The 17,434-nt window shown below is 40.4% G+C and overlaps 2 protein-coding genes across 4 annotated transcripts; one reads left to right on the top strand and one right to left on the bottom strand.

Moving 5' to 3' along the window:
* Positions 1 to 384: 384 nt before the first annotated feature.
* On the bottom strand, positions 385 to 10,378 carry miga2 (mitoguardin 2). 2 transcript variants are annotated; one of them, XM_084382371.1, is made up of 16 exons: positions 10,206 to 10,378; positions 9,113 to 9,391; positions 8,744 to 8,954; positions 8,523 to 8,638; positions 8,294 to 8,414; positions 7,881 to 8,008; positions 7,525 to 7,642; positions 7,248 to 7,354; positions 6,938 to 7,050; positions 6,537 to 6,609; positions 6,074 to 6,160; positions 5,837 to 5,935; positions 5,051 to 5,185; positions 4,902 to 4,955; positions 4,700 to 4,816; positions 385 to 4,467 (listed from the first exon to the last, which is right to left on the bottom strand). In XM_084382371.1, the coding sequence occupies exons 2-16, from the start codon at positions 9,206 to 9,208 to the stop codon at positions 4,267 to 4,269; spliced, it is 1,776 nt and encodes a 591-aa protein (XP_084238497.1). In that variant the 5' UTR covers positions 9,209 to 9,391; positions 10,206 to 10,378; the 3' UTR covers positions 385 to 4,266. The 2 variants fall into 2 exon arrangements, with proteins under 2 accessions (XP_084238497.1, XP_084238498.1); XM_084382372.1 differs by lacking the exon at positions 10,206 to 10,378 and adding an exon at positions 9,610 to 9,648.
* Positions 10,379 to 11,019: 641 nt separating this feature from the next.
* Positions 11,020 to 16,621, top strand: st6galnac4 (ST6 (alpha-N-acetyl-neuraminyl-2,3-beta-galactosyl-1,3)-N-acetylgalactosaminide alpha-2,6-sialyltransferase 4). Of its 2 annotated transcripts, none has more exons than XM_084383454.1 (5): positions 11,020 to 11,152; positions 11,598 to 11,741; positions 13,148 to 13,557; positions 13,807 to 13,914; positions 14,016 to 16,621. In XM_084383454.1, the coding sequence occupies exons 2-5, from the start codon at positions 11,733 to 11,735 to the stop codon at positions 14,200 to 14,202; spliced, it is 714 nt and encodes a 237-aa protein (XP_084239580.1). In that variant the 5' UTR covers positions 11,020 to 11,152; positions 11,598 to 11,732; the 3' UTR covers positions 14,203 to 16,621. The 2 variants fall into 2 exon arrangements, with proteins under 2 accessions (XP_084239580.1, XP_084239579.1); XM_084383453.1 differs by having other exon boundaries at positions 11,022 to 11,485.
* Positions 16,622 to 17,434: the final 813 nt, after the last annotated feature.

Consider the following 17,434-nt stretch of genomic DNA (forward strand, 5'->3'; position numbering starts at 1 on the left):
CATCACTGGAGGGAATTTATCAGATTACATGCAGCTTCTTCTGTAGTAACAAAGGCTTTATTCTGCTTTTCACATGCAGTTGTACTCCCTGAAACCTGTAAACACTTGAATGGTTAAATTTAGTGGAGTTACCCTTTAAGTCTATGTAATACACTGCAGTGGATTGCCACCTTGTGGACAATCTCACATTACTGACTTTTGATATCTAGAGAGAACAATTAAGCCATCTCAGAACACCACAAAGGCCCTTTCCATACATTTTTCTCACTTATTTATACTTTCCTAAGGACATACTATGTTTTTTCTAACTAAGTCTTTTTCTCTATAAGAAAATCATCTTGATGGACATGAAATACAATGAGCCGTCATCAGTTGGGAAAAGGCAACAATAAACATTTTGTTTAATAACAAAAAATAACATTTAATATGGAGAATCAAAATCAATTTACAGTTTGTGCTGGCATTGTAATTTAACAATAGAAAAGACAAAAGGCATGAATAGGACACTTGTAATGAACAGCAGTGACTCTTTCCACATTTTGGCCATCTGAAATCTTTGTAAAACTCTATAATCTAATGCATATACGCCAGGTATGCGAGTCCATGGCTGAATTTTGACTTTCAAATGATTCCTAAACATTTTCTTTAGCTTATTTCTAATTGGGATTTTCAAAACTAACAACAACTAGAGCCGAGTCTGTTTCTAAATGTTGCAGGAATACTATGATTGATGCATTTCACAGACTCTACACTGTAAGCATGCAAAGGCTGTTGGAGCAATTCATCGCTGATCATCTACCCTCAGGACCCAGAAAAAGCAGACCGATATGCAAACACAAGACTAAACATTAGCATTTCTTCATAACAGCATTTACCTGCATGATGCATACTGCTGCAAATATACTTGAAACTCTACATTAACAGGACTAAAACATGGGAGAAATTATTTTTTTTAAAGCAGCGCACCACAAGGGATTGGACCACAAGCAGTCAACAGTTAACATTTCAAAGATGGAGACTAAAACAAAAACTTTGGATAGTAACCAGAATATATTTCCATAATATAGTTTTCTGGGAAAGATAGTTTCTCTTCTGTACAGCATTTATGGTCTATATGATCAATTATATGTCACTTCTATGATGCAATAAATAATTCAATGTTTTTTTTTATATTTAAACTCTCAAAATGATTATTCAAAAGGGTTGTTGTATCTTCCTGCTTTTCTGATAAAGTGCAAAATGCTTAAAAAAACACAAAGTTGCACATCCGTCAAAGCAAGGAACTTAATTATTGTCTGTAAAAGCTCTATTTACAGTTAAGGTTCATGTTTGACGGAAAGACAGAAATAATCCTACAAAGCTCATGACTGTACAGTTTAAGAAGAACACAATGTTATTGTATTGCGACATTGCGACAAACAACATTTCTGAGCTCTGAATCTCGGAGGCGTGTTGCAACAAGAGCAGGATTTGGATTATCAAGACCACAAAAACACACTTATATGATTATGAATAACAAAGAACTGACTTCTGCAAATGTGTATGATCAAAGGACACCAACATTGATGAAACCCCAAATGATTTGAGAGAAATGTCTTCCCTTTTCTCATTCACACAGACAGTCATACATTCTGTGCTTCTACTGTCGTTAATAATAAATAATCTTGTCATAATATTTCCTACAGATGATTCAGTATTTGACAGTGTCTCAAACAAACAAACTACAGTCTGTGTATCAAATCTGCTTTTGCAGACAACTCAGTTTAACTTGGCATCTTTGTGCCCCTTCCATATCTCTGCGCTCCGACAGTTTTTCACAGTTTTAGGAAAACAAAGACAGTTCAGGGGTTACTGTCAGTGCACTTGTTACTTCGGTTACAGTTTGACTCTCCAATTCCTGGTTCTTCACTACAGGTCTTCATGAAACCAGAAACTAAACAGTTATGTCCTTTTTAAGACTAGTAAATGGCACCGTTCCATTTAGAGTTTGTGTCAGGAAGAAATCAAGCAACACATGTACAGTGTATGTTCACACCGATGGAAAATAACCATTTGTTTCTAATCGACTATAACACTGACAGTGTTTTTTGCAAAGTCCCCGAAGGTGGTCCAGATAGTTTGATGCATTTTGACCTGCAACAGTTTGAAAACCGCAGGTGGTAAATAATAAAATTACCAATTCTGGTATTGCGCATTCTGGCTCTAAGCCATACATTCATGGCTAACTGGGACACTTGAAATAGTACAGAGCCGTTGTTGCTGTTATAAGCATGGCCGCCAACAGTTTTGCTCACACCCAGGACAAAATAATCCCCAAAGACCCCCCTCAGCATTTTATTTTAAGGGCTAGATGGGCATGTTGGGCCCTTTTAAGACCCAGGGCAACTGACCTGGTGTTACCGAAGTTATAGGTAACATGGGCTTTTCCAATCCATTTTTTTTTTTACTAATCCACCTGTCTTACACTCATTTCCAGTCAGTAACCTTTAAGATAAGAACAACCAAGGACAAACAACGATAATCGTTTCAAATTTTACATTGAAAACACCGATTTATAACTTTATACAACTTGTGTTTGAATAATGCCACCATTTCATTTATTTTTCATTTTGTGAAGTAAAGCTTAGCACGTTGTAGAATTTAGGCCTAAATATTTGGATTCAGGTGCCACAACCAGCTCCTAAGAACATTAATTGTGAGAAAAAAACAATCATTGAGCTCGTTAGTCAAGAAGTGACACGTTCCCTAATATTGATTTCAAGTTATAATGCCACTCATTGCTCCCCGAGAGCCCTCTTGGAGATACTGGCAGATGTTCTCACACATTGTATTATGTCAGTTGAAGTTTCTTTTTGTGCCTCTATGCCATATAAAACGGATAATATTCATGTTATCCATTGCTGTTGACCATGAAATCTCCATATAAGTCAAAAATGAAAGCAGCTTATTTCAGTACGACGCATGTTGATGCCATGTTGTTGGGCAGTGACCTCTAGTGGCTGTAGAAATCAGTACAGCTGCAAAGGAGGAATTGACTAAAAGAAATATAAAGATGGAAAAGTCTGTATAGGGAGGAGGTCAGGGACGGATGTTCTGGTTCAACAAGCGCAGGACTTTCATTCAGTGCGAAACTTTAAGTCAACGTGAGGTCTTTTAGTGACATAACACAATGCAAGTTACTTAGGTAACGTAGGTACATTTGTAACTGAAGTTACAGAAATAATGAAGTGATTTTAAGCAAAACCATAATGTTTTCCTTACCCTAACCAAGTAGTTGTGTTGCCTAAACCTGACTAAACTGTGACCCTACGACGATAGTCTGGTACGTACAGTATATTGCTTTTGTGCTGGTAACGGTGATATATGTCGCTTTGGGAGACACTGACAATCAACCTATTCAGTCGTTTAGGTATGAGGATGTGTTGTCTCTGCCAGATACAATCTGAGGGATCAGCTGTGACTTAGAGAAAGTAAAACTTAACAAAACTTCACCATTTGCCTTTTAGCTGGATTAGCTATGTCCACTTTGACTGAGAAGACTAGCACTGGGGTCACAAAATAGCTCTGGGAGAATTTAACGTCTACATGTGGGACATGTAAGAACCCTTCACTAATTTTACATTATGTCTTTCGGCATTTAACACACTTGTGTGACATTATCCTGCCTGATTAAACCAGTTTGGAAAAAATACTTAAGAATAATCAGTGAGGAGAAAAGTCTATTATCCTTAAAGTTTTCAGCTGCCAAGCCTGTCAGGAATTATCATGGTTTTAACAAATGTCTTTCCCATCATAATACAAAACATACAATCGCATAGTATCGACACACTTTCACACACCACTTCTTCTCACATAATAATGAAGACAATGATATCCCACAAGTCAGCTGAATCCTCTCAATCCATGTAGAGTAATAGTGTAGAAGGCCCAGTCTTCATGTGTTTGTTAGAAATATCCGTGTCACTCAACAAGGCAGAGACAAGTCCTCACACGTCTGAGATTAAATGACTACAGTAGCCATTCTTGATACGCAACACAGCAGCTCTTATCAGGGAGAGATGGAATCATGTTATCCAACCACTCTCCCTCGTTAGCTCAAGGACAAGTGATGCTGTAGATCTGGATGAAAATATATCCCCTTACAGTAGTTGTGTTTGATGAACACGGATGAATGAACCATAATACTGGTTCTCAGTGTACCGGTCAGCCTGCTGCTGCAATCGGCCTGTACAAGCCCAATGAAGCCCTTAGTGACAGCTAGTCGTCTTAGTTGGGCCCTGAAGAGCCCTCTGTGTCTCTGGGCAGGGTACCATTGAGCTCCATGAGGCTGTCGATTCCCAGATAGCCCAATAAAATTTCACTCCTGCGGTGGGAAAGGTTCAGGATGTCCTCAGCCAAGCACTGAGTGGAGGTGAAGCGGACCTTGTCATGATCGAACATATCCTTAAGGTACTGCACGATTTGTTGCTGCAGAGGAAAGAAGGGACGTGAATGACATAAATTGTTATATAAATAGCACAATGAACAACTTAGTTTACAGTTGTACACTGATTTTACACATGAACGTTGGAAATCTCCTCCAAAGCCACAAAAGATGAAGGCATGACAACTGAGCCTCTTTTAACTACTTTAAAATTACACCACGAGCAGTCGCTTCCTTTCCAAACTTATGAAAAAAAAGTGCTGTGTTTGCTCTCACCTTGAAGATAGTGCACACTTCACTTAGGTGCTGCCTGGGTCCCAAAAACCCAAAAGCTAAAACGGGGCTCACGTGTTCTGATATGGCATAGAAGTGGGAGATGAAACCATCAGGAACCTATGAAGATCAGTGAGAGAACGTGTCGTCAGCATCAAAGATGTAGAACGGTACTTTGAAGATGAACTACAAAGCTCAAACTCACCATGAGAAGACGCCTTTTTGCTTTTAGGACGGACCAGCAAGCAGTCGCCAGAGCCTAACAGAAAAACACAACTCTGTTATTCAAGTAACTTGTCACTAAGCTATCAGTTGCACATTCAAGGAATTTGTGCGTATGTGTTATATATTAACCGTTTCTTTAAAGCTGTCGGAGAGCCAGCGGTTCCTCAACACGGCTACCACAGAGGAGGGAGGGCTCTCCAGGTCTTCAAAGGCGTCCATCAGGATAAAGTCCAACACTATGTCGAAGAAGTTCATACACACCACCTGCAGACATGATAACCACAATACTGTGTTTAATATCACAGTTTTACCAGTAACTACAGAATATAAATGCACACATTCATTAAAAAGGTACAATATGGAGTTGTCCATGGTAGTATTCCACCAATTAAAGTATGTTTATAAGTCTTTTGTGGCTCCAGAAGAAACTGCATGTAATCTGATAAACTGCCTCCAGTGATGTCACTCAGGAGTTAAGTTGCATTGTGGATAATGTAGGTCTTGAAAAGGAAGAAAACTGTAATAAAAGGCCGAATATATCTGGTTCATTTTGATCATTTGTTTTTAAACTGTCCATAATAGGTCCAGCAGTGTTATAGGGGTACAATATTAGACATGCGGACTGCGTTTAACCTGTAAGCACACTTGAATGTGTAAAACTGGCTGAACTACCCTAAAACAGCGGATCCCTGTTTTATTTGTATTTCAGGTTATGTGATATGCAGTCATGCCAATGGTTTTATGTTATTCGACTAGTTAACAGTTGTTGGTATTGTAAACAAACACATAATCTTAAAGTTGGAATAAACTGTAAACACAAAAAGTGAAAAATCATTTAGTCAAATATTCAGTCCTCTTGAAGACTGACCGTGTAATGAAGAGAAGCAGCATGACATGAATGACAGCATTACTCACCCCTCGGCCCTCCAGCTCCATCTTAGTGACGGACCACGTTTCCTCTCTCTGAGTGTAAAGCAGCATGTCCTCATAGCTCTCCAGGAAGGCTTTGGGACTCTGTGATAAAAGAGCAAAAAACACCACAGGAAGTGATTAGTTACAGCTGCGCAAATATATCCACAGAAGCAGGAGCTTGTCCCGTTTATCCAAAAATGACAAGTTAATAAGGGAGGATCCAGTTGAGGAGTGTTTTACCTTGTTTGCCTTCACCATCAACCCTGTAATCATTTGCTTCCCAGTCTCCATGAAAAATGTGCGGTGTGTTTCATCTAACAACAGGAACTGAAAAAATAAAGAAGCATTATTGTTAAACTGATTAAGCATACCGTAGTTTGTTTTCCTTGGAGGGTCCAAACTGAAATCTAATGTAACACCATGGGCCAAAAACAAATGCCTCTATTATCACTCATGCTTAGATTAGAAAAAAATATTAGGGGCCCTCTATATTTAAAACATTTTTTTTTTAACCTAAAATAATTATAATAAATAAAACAGCATGAACATTATTACAATTCTTTTAACTTTTTCTTTCTTCTGGTGGGCCAAATTAAACCTTATGGCGGGCCAGCTTTGGCACACAGGCCCCACTTTGGGCAGGCCTGAAATAAACAAAGAATGATTTAGGTAATACAGTTAAGTTGTGTGAGCTGGAACAGACCTGGAATGCTTGTCTCACACAATGGAGCTTGGCAAGGAAGTCTTGGTCACCATAACATTCAAGTAATTCAGTCCTGGTAAAAACAAAAAAAAAGAGAAGGGCATGAAACTCAGAGAAACCTTTTTTCTTTTTTCAGCCACTGCACATTTAACGCAGTATAAATGGATATTTTGCAGCCTGGAAGACAAAGACAACACAAGTTGTGAAATTATCATCTTCTGATTCTGGCTGTTCACTCTCCTTTTAGCTCTGTTTTGGTTTTCCCCAACTCCACTAAACACTAAAACTGTAAAGCTGAGGGTAACAACAGAGTCGAGTGACTCTCTTTGGGTTACACATAGTCATTTAATTACTGGTAATATAAAAATGTTGATTAGCACAGGGAAAGATTAGCACATTACCTCAGGGACCTATAGGACACTTTGCTCTCCTGGACCAGAGACAAGGCTTCTTCATAGAGAGCTGCTGGCTTCAGTGGCTGGTAGACCTCGTCTAGAGACATGGCATCAAACAGCTGCACAGACAAGACACACATACCTCAGTGTACATTCTACTTCTGCTCATATTAAAAAAAGCAGCAAGCATGAATGAATCTGAAAGGCATGCAAGTGTACCAGTATGTGTACTTGATACAAGTACCAGGTTTGCCCTGGGAAACTGTCATGATGCATCTTGTTTTCTGTCTTTAGAGAACAGACGAAAGAAACTAACCTCTGCAGCCGAGAAGAAGGACTCGTCGGAGGCAACGGTAGTCGCATCATCGTCTTGCAGTCTTTGGAAACTCTCTACTTGAGGTAAGATAAGAGTTCCTTCACTCTCTGCCAAAAGAGCAACACAAACATTGACTAACAGGCAAATAATTAAAACAAAATATAAAATGTGTGCCACTACTGTAAAGCACACAAATTGTGCATACAGACCAAGACTCTGCATCACTCCCACTCCTTCCTTCTATCAAGGTCAAATACAAGCTCAACACAACTCTTACCAAAGTCTGCCAGCACACTGTCTGTTGGGATGCTGCTGCCAAAATCCTCTTGTAGGTGGTATGCCCTGTGCAGTAATGTCTCCAGCTTCTCAGCAAACACTTTATTACGGGTTTCAACCTATAATGAAAATGGAGGAAAAGCACAAAACAGGCCTAAAGTTACTTTAATAGTACATAGCAAAAGGCTCCTGGATCAATGTAAGTTCTTTCAATTTTATCGTCTTGGTGTGTCACCTATGAACCAACCAACAACATCACAGGGACTGTAGGTGATCCACACTGAACCATAAAATACACTACAGCACTTGAACTGTAAGGTAATCCAACCATGTACAAGTATTTAATTTAATGATTACCACAGGAAGGTCTGCACACATTGCCCCCTGTAGAGCGAGACTACTGTTGCTGGAGGTCGAGTGGGTGTGATGACGAATATTCAGAGCCTGTTCCCACTTTTGCAGAGCTTCCTCGAATAACTCCATCCCTAGAAGGAAAACGGTGATGATTAGGGAGAACCAAACTGTCTATTTGTGAGCTGGGAAATCAACATTTTGAACTATATAAGCAGCATAGTAACCAACGCAGATGATTATGTTTCATGATCAACTATTACTTCTGACTAAAAAGGCAAATACCGAGAAATACAGAGCTTATCTCTCTGAACCTAACACTATATATCTCAGGTAATGGAGCTTAAAGTGTCACCACATTTGACATACATTTTGTGTATTACATTTTCATAAAACTGGGAGTGCCATCAGATACCTACCCATTAAATAGAGATTCTCTGCATTTGCATCCTCTACTGCCATCGACTCTTCAACCACAGGCTCCGCTTCCCAGGGGGTGGACGGATTGGCAGACTGATTTGGAGAGTTTGGAACCCGCGTCTACGTCACAAAAAACACCCACACAAAACACAACATTAGGCAAATGTGGAATAAGAAAAAACGGTGAGCAAAAAAGGCAGAAAATTAGTTGTAGATTGTATGACTAACAGATGCCAGGCTGTGTGAGGAACTCGAGTGTTTACTGGGGGCCAAGGAAGAAATTCCACTCATGGTGTCATTGCTTCGAGTGCTGGGACTCATCATCTGTCGACCACTAAACGGCGCTGTGAGGAGAAAAACATTCTCTCGTTTTCGTATTTCTCAGCGGATGTTGATACAGCAGTAACCACAAAGCAAAATGATCATTTTAAAATGTCTTATGTCCACACCTCTCTTTAATGACGAGGGTCTTCCTGTCCTCAGCAGCGCCTCAGGTATTCCCACGGTCTTCTGGCCCTCCTTCCCTTGTGTCACCTGCTTCCTTTTTCTCCCCCGCCTTTTCAGCTGATGAGCAGTGAGAGCCAGAGCTACACTGCCCAGTGCTGTGGCAAACAGCACCTTCTTCAAGCTTGGGGTCAGCTTTAGCTGTGAAAATATGCTCTGATAGCAGGAGAGATAAACAAACGCATAAGCAACATAAAGGGCACTATTAAACATTAATTCAGCCATTACTACTTATCTTTTATTGAACAAGTCTACACAGGAAAGCGAATAGTGCTTGAGATGCATAGCATAACTGTAAATGCAAAGTGCTTTACCTGCCCAAATGTGGAGTAGAGAAACACTGGGATCTCTGCTACGGTCATGGCCAAAGCCTGGGCGATGGACATCCCATCAGCTTGTCTCATTGACATCTCAGAGATCGAAATGCCTTCAGGCCACGGCTCTCCAAAGCTCCTTCAAGGTAGCCGTTAACGAGAGTCTCCTCTCTGTTCTGAGATCAGCCAGCTCAGGGCTTGCTGATGAACCGCCTGTCTTCATCCACTCCTGGGCTTGTACTCCACACTGGTCTAGTGTCTGGCTGTGGATTTATTACCCTACAATAGATAAGACATGGAAATTACCTACAGTGTGCCAGCCTCCTCCCTTGTAATGCTAAAGACTTGACATTAAAAGACATAATGATGAATACAACAAGGCTGTTGGCTCCAGGGCAAAACCCTCAAGACCCAGAGTTAAGTTCATGGTTTAAGCTGTGAAAATCACGGTCGTATTAACTGTTAAGCAGCAACTTGACATTCTTCCAGCTACTTACCAGTCTACACTGTCTGGAATGCAGCTGTCTGGACCAGCCTGCCCTACACCTACAATACATGACAATGAGCAGGTGTGGTTTCAACGTGGGACTGGCCGAATCTTCTCTCTCTTTGTGGCTGACTTATACAATAAAACATCTACTTATACAAAGTAAACAATCACTTTCCAGTCAGAAAGCACTGAATATTGTTAATGGAGAAGGTGCTAGCTGACAGAGACTTGACTGAAAGGTAAATAGCAAGCTAGGCAGTTAGCCCGTCAAGCTATGACCAGGAACCTTTTTTTTTTTTATTTTACGTAAATTACACAGTAAGTCTGGGCTCTGTCTTTAAAAAATGTGTTAATGACAGGCCAGAATCAACAGTAGCAAGCAGTTTAATGCCCTGACAGTCACCAGCGAGCATGCTAATGTTAGCTAGCACATTTAGCTAGCTTAGCTCAGCCTCATCTGTCACTTCACATCATAGCATCACCCGGTCCACCGGACACCGACTGTACGGCTTGACACCACTGACACCACGGAGGCTTCAGCAGCTGTGTATACAGCTCATCAGCAGCACCACTAATAACATAATCCCTCACACAGGTACATACCGTGAGCATCCAAGGCGGCAGGGAAGGACATTCCTGTGTCACAGTCAGTGTAAGTGAAAGCCGCACACTAGCTTTTTGCTCGGGGGCGTGAGCTTTAGAAACGCAAGAATACTGACGCGACCACCGGCCAATGGAAGGAGGAGTACAGACGGTTGCTTTTGTTCCTGACCAATCGGATGGAAGGTGACTGGGGCAAGTGCCTTTACGATCCAATCAGGTCGTAGATCATAGAGCATCGTCCCTGCATGAGCAAAAATCAAAAGGCAAAAGCTGTTAGAAGTTTTTCCGTGGTTCATATGCATGTTAAAAATGACATTAAAAAAGACGACAGGTAAATGAACTATTTTGTTATAATCTTAACAATTAAATAGACTCTTAAAATTTGACATTAAATGGCCAGTATTTTGCCAACAGACACACTTTTGTCAGGTACAGAGAACTGCATTTGTTATTATGTTTTTATAACCAAGCAAGAACAAATACTTGAGCACAGCCATTGTAAACTATCATTTAAAACATTTTTATACAGTATACAACTGGCTGCTGTTATTTGTACAGTAATTTGCGACTCCGTATCGTGGAAAGGTAAATTTACGAATGGCACGTGAAGGCGGCACAGCGAAGTTTCATTAAGGTCACTGTTTCCGGTTTTGTTGCTTAACTTTCAGAATAAGAGTGTGAGACATATGCACAGGCCAGAGGGAGTTCAGAAGTTAAAGAGAATCTTTGGACACGCTTGTAAAAAATATCCTTGACCTATATTTCTAATTCAATAGTTTTCAAAAAACCTCTGTGCGAGCTGTACACTGTACACGAATGTATACATGTATATTTCCTATATTGTGGTGAAAGTCTGGCCGGAAGTTGTGTGCCTGGATAGAGGAACACAGAGCGGATCTATGGCAGGTCCAAGAAATCATTCGTAATCTACTGTGTCAATATAGTGGGTAAGCTAACACAGCCGATAATAAGGTTTCAGATAATTGTAAATTGAAATATGCTGCCGTACTTCAGACAAGGATAGATGAACTGTTATCTGAAGGGCGATGGAAAGTGAAGTTAACGAAAAAGGGAAAGGATCCAGGACCTGAGAGCTCTTATCAGAATTGACCGAGATCAGCCATTCAAATCTGTAAATATGAATTATGTTGACCGCGATTCGTCCATGGCCGAGTCTCTCTCTCTCGCCGCTTCTGCCTCCAGTTAAGCGGCTGGTAAAATGAGTGTGGCCGGGGTCTCTGGAGCAGGGCTTTCCCAAAGGCCTTGATATGAAACCTTTGGTAAGAGCGAGCCGGTTATGTCATGTTATGTGTGTAACGTAGATGTATGTTACAGTACAAGTGAACACCTAAACCCTAAACGGCTCTGTTTCACCGTTTCCGGTCAATGCAGACCCTCTGGCTGTGCCTGCTAAGCGTGAGCCTTCCTCTGTTGTTTTGGTTTGGACATGTGATCCGGCGGGATGGCCCTCCGCCTGCTGTGCAGAGCAACGGTCTCCAGGGCTACACGAGGATCCCCCCCGGTAGGATGGTCCAGGTGAGAGGCAGGGCTGGGGTTCACACAGGATACAGCTTCCAGGAGTTTGGATCCGAGTCATAGTTCATCACTGATCCTGAAAATCGTTTTGGATCCTTCACATTTTCCACATTGGGCGGTTTTAGTTTCATATTTTGTATTGCTGAAGGCAGATGCTGATCAAAATAGGATTGAAAATGAGAAATATTTTCATTATCGATTAATCTGCCAGTTATATTCTCAATTAACTAACAATTGATTTGATATTAGATGTGAGAAAATAGCCTGCCCCAATACCCTGAAGCCCAATGTGACATCCCAGGCCTGGAGAGCAGGGGTATTCATTCATTCTTGTTGAGAGTCAGAAAAATATGCAGAGTTAAAACATTTTTAAAAGAACAATATTAGGGGAAGATGACTGTTCATTGACATGAAGTGTTTTGAGAAGCAAACACCTTTTGTGTTCTATTTTTAAGATGCAAAGTGATATTAAAATCCAACTATCCCTTACCTGATTGATTCTTTGTCACTTTGCCCGCCATGCTCAGATTGTGAAAAATAAATCCTAATTACAGATTCATCATATTTAATGAGCATGGTTACCCCACAAATATAAAACACCACTAACAATTCTGAAGATAATCCTATTGTGCTGTCAGCCCAGAGTGGGCTGTCCCACAGCTGACCCACATGAGTTTACAGAAGTTGCCGATAGAAAACGCTCAAAGGGGACCCAGGGGGGGGGGGAACTCTGGTGGGCCCTGCATGCGTTCACACACAGTGGGTCCACACAGGATTAGTGTGGGTTTTCCCTGCCCACACTGCCCACAATGAATCTACAGTGGGCTAAAAGAAATGGATTAACAGAGCTTGTATTGTTTTGCCCATGCGCTCGCCTAATTCTTGCAATTTTTGGGTTCAATTTTCATGGTTGAATGCACTTATTGTAAGTCGCTTTGGATAAAAATATGATAAATTAATTTGATAATAAATAGTTTGAGGCTGGAATTTCTATCTTCTGCCACTCCAGCTGGTATGCAAATGTAATCAAATCAAAAACATTGAGAAAATATTTTAACATGCATTTTTAGATCCACCTTTATATAATTATTAGTGCTAGATAACATCATCTTAGAAATTAGTTCCAGGGAGCACATCTACATCATGAATCATGTTGGTGTTGATGAAGTGGAACAGCCCAGTGAGGTACGTGTGACGAAAAATGTTGGTCACCACTGTCAAAGATGTCACATGGAATCATATGATAAATCGGCTGTTGTTGCCAGACACACTGAGGAATGCTGCAACACTGTAGTGGTTGCAGTGATGTGCTGCTGAGATAAGATGAGTGCTGGTTTGAATGCATTTCCTGTATTTATAGGCACAAATCCAAACCTTAAACAACTCTCTGCCATCTTTCTCAACAGTTCCTGGACATGCACTGCAACCAGTGTGCCTTGGTCTCCAGCTCAGGTCAGATGTTCGGAGCAGGTGCTGGAGAAGAGATAGACAACATCGGATGCGTGATCCGAATGAACAATGCGCCCACAGCGGGGTACGAGAAAGACGTAGGGAGCCGCACCAGTGTTCGGGTTGTGTCTCACACCAGTGTTCCCCTGCTGGTGAGAAACGAGCTCTACTATTTCCAGCAATCGGCAGACACCACATACGTGTTCTGGGGTCCTGAAAGGAACATGAGACAGGACGGGAAAGGACGCGTCTTCAATACGCTTGTGAAAATTGCAAAGAAGTATCCAAACGTCAGAATCTACGCAGTGACCAGAGAGAAGATTCAGTACTGTGATAGTGTGTTTCAGAATGAGACCGGAAAAAACAGGTACAGTATGATGTTAGCGTCTGAGTTTTGAACTGCATCCCGTAGTTCAGTCTTATTAATTATTTTTTACCATACTGACCTTTACTGTTCCCCTTTTTACTGTCAAATACTGTTTGTCACAAAGCTCCCTTCAAAATAATATAAGTCCATACTTGATATACAATAATACATCATATTTTATCAGGTGTTGGTATTTTATTAATTTAAGAGTAAGTTTTTAAGAACAGATGTTTGGTGTCTCTCTCTCAGAATGAAGACGGGGGCGTTTCTCAGCACCGGTTTCTTCACAATGATTCTGGCCATAGACATGTGTGACAGCATCCATGTTTATGGAATGATCGATGATAACTACTGCAGGTGACACTCAGTTTTATGATCTGTACTCAAGCTTTTTTTTTTTTTTTATCGTTAAGTGTTGTCAGTAACCTTTTACCCGTCTCTTGCACTCCTCCCGACAGTCGAGCCAATCACACAGCTGTTCCTTACCATTACTACGAGAGGAACCGAATCGACGAGTGCAGGATGTACAGAGTCCACGAGCACACAAAGCGCGGGGGTCATCGTTTCATCACTGAGAAGGCCATCTATGCCAGATGGGCAACACGGCACAAGATGGAATTTAAACACCCCACCTGGAGCCTCTAAAGACGGCCAGAAGATGTTCCCTCACTGACGATGGTGTTCACGTTTGCTGGCTTTTGATCGTCTTTGCTGAAGATTTAAGTGTTGTCCGAGCAACACTTTTTCAAGTATATGGCATTGTTAACGGTGGACTGAAGCTTTTATTGACTTTTTTTTACCAGCTCAACAGCTTGTGTAGAAAAGAGCCCCCTCTGATAGTGGCTCATTGTGGATACAATTATTTGCAACTATTTAAAGCAAAACAGCATTGCAGTATTATCTTAAATAACTGAAGTAGATGGGGACTTATTTTCTAACGTAAAAACAACAACAGAAAAATGTAATCATAAATCATAAAATGGCTCCATAAAACTTGACTCTGACGTAATCTAAATCTCTGGATGCCCAGAGATACTAAATTGATTTAAAAAGATATTATTTACACCCCTTACGAAGCCAAAATCTTCAATGTAGCTGCTAAGCTAAGAGCGTTAGCTCAGACCACGTCTTACAGTGGGTGCACAAGCTCGACCGCACATCATTGGTGTACATGAGGTCGTTTCAAATCAATTTCGGATCGCAGGGCTTCCAAAGACTTGGATTACGCCTAGCAAGCTGTATGAAGCCATTTTTTGTTGTTTTTCTGACGTTTTTTTACATCGTAAAACAAGTCCCTATCTACTTCAGATGTTTAGGAGAATGCTGCAGCACTGTTTTGCTGTGAAGCTCCAGAAGTGTTTAATGGACTACAAAACTTCACCCTACTTTCCATCAATATGGGGATGACTAGATACTGACTGAATTTTTCATTGTTGGGTCCTTTTAAATACCCAAATTTACCAGCATTTCGTTGGTAACAGGTGGTAAAGTACCACCCTCAGTATTACTGAATACTTCTGTTAAAGTGTGTATAGCCATATGTTAGTGTAGAGACCGATGAAGAATATAAAGCCACTAAACTAGACACTAAAACCAATTTATACCAAAGCTTGCAATTTTTAATTTCTATTTATATGTGCCTTGACTTCCTGTCTTATTCTGCACAATGTTTATTTTATGCTGCTGTCTGGCTTGCAGCAAAAGTATGCACCTTTACTCTAGACAGCAGGAAGTGCATTGTTTAGAGATACAACTAACGATAATGTTCACAATGAATCAGTTCGTTGTTTGGTCTACTGAATCATCAAAAAAGTTTTCCTAAAAGTCAAGTTGATGTATTTAAATGATTTGTTTTGTTCAGTAATAGGTTAAAAATTTACAATCATCAATACTTAACGACAATCGGAAATAATCGTATTTGATAAGCTGGAACTTCATTGACCAATAGATTCAGCTCCCGCATTGTGTTTCCTGCTCTCCTCCCTGTAAAGTTGGTCTGTATTTTTGCCTCAAAAGTGACACTTCTTGAGATGACATCTCTCCCGTTTCAGGCTTGTTTTGGGGCATATTTTGTTTGTTGGCTCTGGGCCTCAACTGTACAGCAGCGATTCATGCTCATACACCAGACAACAACAAGTGAACATACCGGTCAGACAGCTTGGGACTGATACTACAACTGCTATTTTTGTAAAGTGTGATATTGAAGCTTCATGCCCTTCACTTAGCCTGATCACAACCATTTACAGTGTTTAAACGTTTGCTGAGTAATAGTTGGAAGCTTTTTGTTTAACCAAAACATTTCATGTGCGCTGCGTGCCATTTAACCCGAAGAGGGATCAGTTTGCAGTTGTGCTACGTCAGTGTTGTAACATGATACTAGTTACACTGTTTACGATGATAGAGCAGCCAGTGATCCGACGTAGCTGCAGAGAAGTCTGCTGTCCACCACAGACAGCACTCCTCTGATACACAGCCTGCAGGATTAAAAACAATGAGGACGATAAGAGGATAGAAAAACAGAGCCTGCATGTCTTTGTGATTATTATCTGTGTTCAAGGGAAGGGGTATGGAGAACCAGCAGATTTCCTGGAAGTCTGATGAGATAATTGCACTGGTGACAGTTCCACCACCGTGTGAAATCCTAAGCTTCTTGCCAGAAATCTACAGAAAGCTACGAATAGTGTCATTTCTTTAACTTTGAAAACAATAGGCCTGATACCGAACACATAAAAGGCATTACTTGTCTTCTGACGTCAATTTTACAAGTGTTTACCCTTTATATTTTGCTGCCTGTTTACAATGAAAAACATAGTGCTGCCTTTTCAGTTGCATATTGATGATTTTGTGATGAATTCCAAAGACTGTAATAGTATTTGCACTACCGAGCAAACTACTGTGTCAAAGAGTTTTACTGTTAAGATGTTTTTTTAGTTAAAATGTATTATTATTGACTTTTTGGTAATTATAAATAGTCTACTTACGCTGTGAACTGTTGAATGTAAACTTGACCACTGGTCACTGCTGATGGGTGTCAACATGAATAAATCTGCTGTAAGATACCGTCTGCTTGTGTGTGAGACTCTTGACCAATTTACTTTATCCTCTGTCCCTTTTGACCACTCGATTTGTATCTACACATAAAGTCTACTATTATATAATCTATATTAATCTATATATAATATATAATCTACTCAAAGTCTCTACACATCCTTGGTCCACATGTGATTTCACTGATTAGATTTCAGTGTGCGTGTACAAAAGATTGAAGATTCAAGATGTTTATTGTCATATACACAGTGGAAACATAGTTTGCACCGAGCAATGAAATTCTTAATTTGCTAGTTTCCCTTCACACAAAATATACTTAAAACTAAAAAAATAAATAGATAAACTAAACTATAAAGAAAAAAAGAAAAAAGCATGTTAGCATGTGCTGACTTCTTTCCCCACAACAGATAAGTCCTGTGATTTTCAGGCTGATATCATTAATTCTGACCATTTACAACAGGGGGAACGCATCTTGACAGCTTGGAGTATTGCTGTCAGATACTGTTCCCCCTCTGTTCAATATGAAAGAAGGCTCACACACCTGTCAAATTCATACTCCTGACTTCTTTCCCCACAACAGACAAGTCCTGTGATTTTCAGGCTGATATCATTAAATTTGACCATTTACAAGAGGGGGAACGCATCCTGACAGCTCGGCTTCAGCCCCCCTAAAATAGGCCTAATGACGCTACTGCTTTTGAGTAGTTCAATGACTCAAATTTGATAGTTTTTAGATGAACTTATCCTTTCAGAGACAACTATAATGTCATTTTGTGATTTTTTTTTAAGGATATACTTGAAATCCCTCACCCTTTCCAGAACATTCCTC

Source organism: Pagrus pagrus (assembly GCF_965226575.1).
Source record: "Pagrus pagrus genome assembly, chromosome: 19".
Classification (NCBI taxonomy): domain Eukaryota; kingdom Metazoa; phylum Chordata; class Actinopteri; order Spariformes; family Sparidae; genus Pagrus; species Pagrus pagrus.

Bases quoted from the DNA above. Each gene is read 5' to 3' on its own strand.
- miga2 (XM_084382371.1), bottom strand. From the start codon at position 9,208: ATGTCAATGAGACAAGCTGATGGGATGTCCATCGCCCAGGCTTTGGCC. The intron at 8,955-9,112 runs GTAAAGCACTTT...TCCTGCTATCAG, and splicing joins TCTACTCCACATTTGGGCAG to AGCATATTTTCACAGCTAAA. The intron at 8,009-8,293 runs GTAGGTATCTGA...TTTTCCTTCTAG, and splicing joins AGAGAATCTCTATTTAATGG to GGATGGAGTTATTCGAGGAA.
- st6galnac4 (XM_084383453.1), top strand. The intron at 11,742-13,147 runs GTGAGAGGCAGG...CTTTCTCAACAG, and splicing joins CCCCCGGTAGGATGGTCCAG to TTCCTGGACATGCACTGCAA. The intron at 13,558-13,806 runs GTACAGTATGAT...TCTCTCTCTCAG, and splicing joins AATGAGACCGGAAAAAACAG to AATGAAGACGGGGGCGTTTC.